This window comes from Puntigrus tetrazona, unplaced genomic scaffold (genome assembly GCF_018831695.1).
Source record: "Puntigrus tetrazona isolate hp1 unplaced genomic scaffold, ASM1883169v1 S000001111, whole genome shotgun sequence".
Lineage (NCBI taxonomy): Eukaryota > Metazoa > Chordata > Actinopteri > Cypriniformes > Cyprinidae > Puntigrus > Puntigrus tetrazona.
Window position 1 is genome coordinate 630,001 of NW_025048699.1, and position 5,000 is coordinate 635,000.

Consider the following 5,000-nt stretch of genomic DNA (forward strand, 5'->3'; position numbering starts at 1 on the left):
AGAGACGTGAACGGATCGTCAGTATTAATGTGTTCAGTGTTCGTCTCGTTAGCGCTGCCTTCACAACGGACCAAATCATCTTCATGTATCAATGCCTTTGTATTATTATTATTATTATTATTATATTATTATTATTATTCTACTTGTAGTTCTTATGCATTATTGACAGTCGTCTTGGAGTATTTAGCAGCTTTAATGAGATGCATCTTTATTTTATCATTTTATTTCCCCCCGATCGGCTCAAACGAGCAGCTTAGACCGGTCCGATCTGGTTTAATCTGGTTCAGTGACTCTCAAACCAGCTGACAAGTGCCCAAAAGCCCTTAAACCAGCCACGCCGAGCGCTTTCTCCCCCGACGCAGTATTCCTGATCATCATGTCCTTCACAAACCAAAGAGCTTCACGGACGCGTTCACGGTACAGATTACCCACAATCCCTCTGATGTGGTTTTGACGTGGACTGAGGGTTTGATCTGGTTTCTGCGGGTTTGTTTGAGTCGGTACTCTCGACTTCTTCATCTGTACAGTTTAAAGTTTCTTCTCAATGCAGTGTACAGAGAGTTTCCTGGACAATAACTTTTCTACTCCGTTTTCTATATTTCCTGTACAGAAAGAACAATAAATTATTTTTTAAACATCATGTCTGCTGTTATTTTTTTTTTCTTCATTTGCTTCAAAAAATTAATGGCACGTGAAGCTGCATTTCTGAAGATATTCCTTTTTTTTTTCTTCTTTTTTTTAATCAAGGATGCATTAAATGGATTAAAAGTGAAAGTAAAGCTGTTATAAAAGAATAAATGCTAATCTTTGAACTTTCAAATCATCTGCATATCCTAAAAAATAAATAAATGTATTTCCACAAAAATATTGAACCGCTTTTAACACTGATCAGAAATATTTCATATCTGTATATTATTGATTTCTGAAGATCATGTGACACTGAAGACTGGAGTAATCAGAAATAAATTACACGTTATTTCAAAATGTTATAATTTTTTTTTTGATCAAATAAATGCAAAAGAGACATTGCAAAGGCTTACAGATCCAATTTTTTCAAAAGTATACAAATAAAAAAAAAAAACAGCTGACACACACACACATATATATATATATATATATAAGTACCAATTTGCATAAATTTTGCTTGCATTTTTAAAAAATAACCAATTTAATGAAAGGTGAACGAAAACGACAAATGACAGATCAAAAATGAATTTGTTAGAAATTATATTCATCTCAGAAGAACAATACAGATCAGCAAATGATAGATAAACATGAATCAGAACATTAGAAATGACACAGAAAACACATTAATAAAGGATTAAACAATGACTCAAGTGGTTTGTGGAGATCAACGCTACAGCGTTTATGTGACGAGAAAACATTTCAGAATATGACTAGTTGAAAAATTAAACGTTATCAAAAATATTTACAGCTTTGTCACGTGATCACAGTATTAACGACTGTATTTTTACAGCGATGTGCAGCGTTTGCGTCTCATTGCTTTAGTTTGCTCAAGTCAGACATGCAGGTGTAACACTAGTTAGTTAGTGAAGAACCCGGTTAAACCGTTCAAGACCAGCCTGTCATTCACAATTCATGTCCACTTTCATCACAAAACAACGAGATCACCGTAGGTTCGTTAGTCATGAACAGCATTAATTAAACATTCGTCTGATTTCCACATTCATCTCGAATCTGCGACGGAGAAACGTTTCTCAGTGCTCAGGCTCGAAAGTTGAAGATAAAAATCTCAGAAAAAGGACAAAGATTGTATAGGACTTACAGTAATTTTACTGTATTAATAATAACGGTTAGTTATGGTTAAAGCTTAAGGCTTCAAATCCAGTTCAGTCCAGAAGAAGAACATTTAAACCATTTTATCTCCCATTTAAACATAAATAATCAAACATGAATAAATAAAAAAAGCACTTGGGTTTTGAGCACATTGAGGAGCGTTTACTGCGGTAATACCGTGTTTCTGAACTCAGCCTGACAATAACGTTGCATAAGAGAGAGAGAACGAGGAAAAACACTTGCATTAGTCCTTTTCATGCCAGAAGGACATTTGACACAAGATCATGAACAGGAAATGACATCATCAGGTCCGTCGCTCATATCAGTCCAAATAAACACACAAAAAAAATCTGAACTGTTCAGACATTATTGATTGTTTTTATGACAATTAAAGACCCGATTCAAAATTCTGATTACTTGTTAAAAAAAATTGTTATCTTTTATTTATTTGATTTTTTAATATTTTTTTTATATTGTAAAAAATATTGTATATTTATTATCAAAATAATTTTGTACTTTATCAAAATAAATATACAACATTAAAAAAATTATATAAAAAAATTATATTATTAGAAACAAAAGCAAAAGTATTTTTTAGTATTAAAAAAATGGTTTTTATAATATGCTTTTTCCCTGATACAATGATTTAAATATTTATTTTTGAATATAGTAAATTATGGTATTTAATTTATAAGAATCAAAATTAAAAACAAAAATGAGAATTACAAAAAAGTTAATTAAACAATATTTAAACCATTGTATTGTCTCAATAAAACAATGAGGATTCTAAAATAAAAATATAATTCAAATAAAAATTTGGGGCGAAACGTGTTCAATTGTCATAAAGAAAATATGTCATAATGTCTGATAGGTAAGGTTTAGTAATCATAATGCTAAATTAATTTTAACGTCTTTCTTTCGATTTTATGTTGAAGTACAAACCCAGACAAATAAAATAAAAATACAAAGAAACAAAAAAGTAAAAAAAAAAAATGAAATACAATAAAATAATGAAATGAATAAAAAATGAAATAAAAGCACCGTCAGTTGGTTTGTGAATGAAGGAGCTGGTGTGGAGTTGATGGGTCTGCAGTAAAGTGTGTGTGTGTGTGTGTGTGTGTGAGAGAGTGAGTGAGTGAGTGAGTGAGTGAGAGTGTGTGTGTGTGTGTGTGTGTGTGTGTGTCAGTATCTGTACATGTGGTACGTGCTGACCCAGGCTGAAGGAAAGGCCCAGGCCGGGAATCTCTGGAGTAAAGCCTCGAGGGGCTCGGAGCGGCGGTCCGGACCGGAGAAGTAATGAGAGGAGATGGCCAGAGAGATCAGATCCTCGTCTGGAGACGCGTCTGAGGAGCGCTGAAGAAACACACACACACAATGAGATGATGAGCGCAGTCTAACACACACACACACACACACACACACACACACACACTCACCTGGACCTCGAACCAGAAGCTCCAGGCCGGGGCCCCGAGGCCGTGAGAGTAGAAGATGAAGTACTCTCCGCTCAGATCGAAGCTCGGCGTCCCGTCTCCGAACGACCAGCCAATCAGAGACGCTCCGGCGGCAGGACGCACGTACAGAGACATGTGAGTCGGACCTGAAGGAGAACAGCCTCGTGATGTGAACGTTACATACAGCCAACGGTGCATTAAGAGAGCAGTTTAAATAATACACAAAAATAGACCATTTAAGTAATGTTTTTAAAAACATCACATTTATAAGTTAAAAATGTTTATATTTGCAATAAATTATTTTTATTAAATGATTAAATGTATCATTATTCTAAATAACCAATGTATATTTATATATAAAACAAATATGAACGTATGTATACAATTTCAGGTATGTTTACAATAATATGTCATTCATATACTATATACTATTTATGTAATGATGTGTATTTCTATATAAATCTGTAAATGAAAAATTATAATTATATACACGATTTAAAAATGTAAATAAAACGGTATTGTAAATGAAAACAAGCCAATACTTGTAATATAATAATTGAATATTTTTTAATTAGATATTTTTATTTAATTAAATATAATAATATGAGATATTATTGCTAAAAAAATGCTTTTGAAGAATAAAGTCATCAACATTGTTGATTATTATTTTTAGTTTTATATACAGTATATGATAAATGTTAATATTTTGATTCATTTTTATTAAACCTGCACTAATGTTATAAATAATAACTCAAATTAGTTTTATGATGCACAAAGCAGCTTTTGAAGAATTAGAGATGAAGACTCTGAACTCTGACCTTTGGCCTGGAAGCTGATTTTAACGCTTCCCCACTCGTTCTCGTGTCTGGACAAGAGCTTGAACTCGAGCGGATCTCGAGGAGCGACCGGAGGAGCGGGAAGGTACCAGTTCTTCCTGTAATCAGAGGAAGCGGAGGTTCACAGCTGATCTGAACACACACACATACACACACACACACACACCTCTCGGACTCACTTGACCAGGAACTTGACCGGCAGGAACCAGGGGAAGCCGCAGTAGGGCAGCTGCTCGGAGCAGCGCGAGCGGACGCTGTCGTTGATCTCAGGAACCAGAGGCGTGACGTGCTGCATCCCGCTGTAGTCCAGACTATTGATCCACAGACCGGAGTCTGACCGCTGCACCGAGCCGTCCGGAGCGTGAAACACACGCGTGCTGTGCTGGACACACACACACACACACACACACACACTCAGTCACGTCACTGCACCACACACACACACACACACACACAGGACACCCGGCGAGGGCGGTACCTGGATGAAGATGCGCTTGGGCCTGGGGCTGGACGGGTCAGCGGAGTACGGGAAGAACTGACCACAGCAGACCAGGACAAACATCAGAGCGAACACTGAGCCCAGACCGGCCAAGATCCGCTTCGTGCTGCGGCTCAGATAGATGAAGTGCATCTGTGGAGAGGAAGAAGCAGGACGCTGAAGCACATTTTTCATTTCTCAAGTAGATCTTTTGAATCTAAATATCTTATAAATAAAAATGATTGATTGATTGATTGATTGATTGATTGATTGATCTGAATTTGAATTTTTTAAATTGTTTTTTTTTTTTTTTTATGTGAATGTTTCAATCTGAATATTTGGATCTGAATTTTTTTTTCATTTGGATTTCCGAATTCAAATATTTAATGTTTTCAACCAGAATTTTAGAATATTTTAATTTCTGAAAATTTAAAT

The 5,000-nt window shown here is 35.4% G+C and overlaps 1 protein-coding gene across 3 annotated transcripts in view; it reads right to left on the reverse strand.

The window, feature by feature from the left end:
* Positions 1-101: 101 nt before the first annotated feature.
* LOC122341050 (endoplasmic reticulum metallopeptidase 1) overlaps positions 102-5,000 on the reverse strand; it is a 16,398-nt gene continuing 11,499 nt past the window's right edge. For 2 of the 3 annotated variants that reach the window (XM_043234364.1, XM_043234366.1), the window contains exons 11-15: positions 4,566-4,718; positions 4,267-4,469; positions 4,070-4,185; positions 3,234-3,397; positions 1,211-3,150 (exon numbers count right to left, since the gene is read on the reverse strand). In XM_043234364.1, coding sequence (XP_043090299.1) covers positions 2,980-3,150; positions 3,234-3,397; positions 4,070-4,185; positions 4,267-4,469; positions 4,566-4,718 — 807 coding nt within the window. In that variant the 3' untranslated portion in view covers positions 1,211-2,979. Of the gene's footprint in view, positions 603-1,210; positions 3,151-3,233; positions 3,398-4,069; positions 4,186-4,266; positions 4,470-4,565; positions 4,719-5,000 lie in introns of those variants that run through there. The other variant, XM_043234365.1, reaches the window with a different exon arrangement.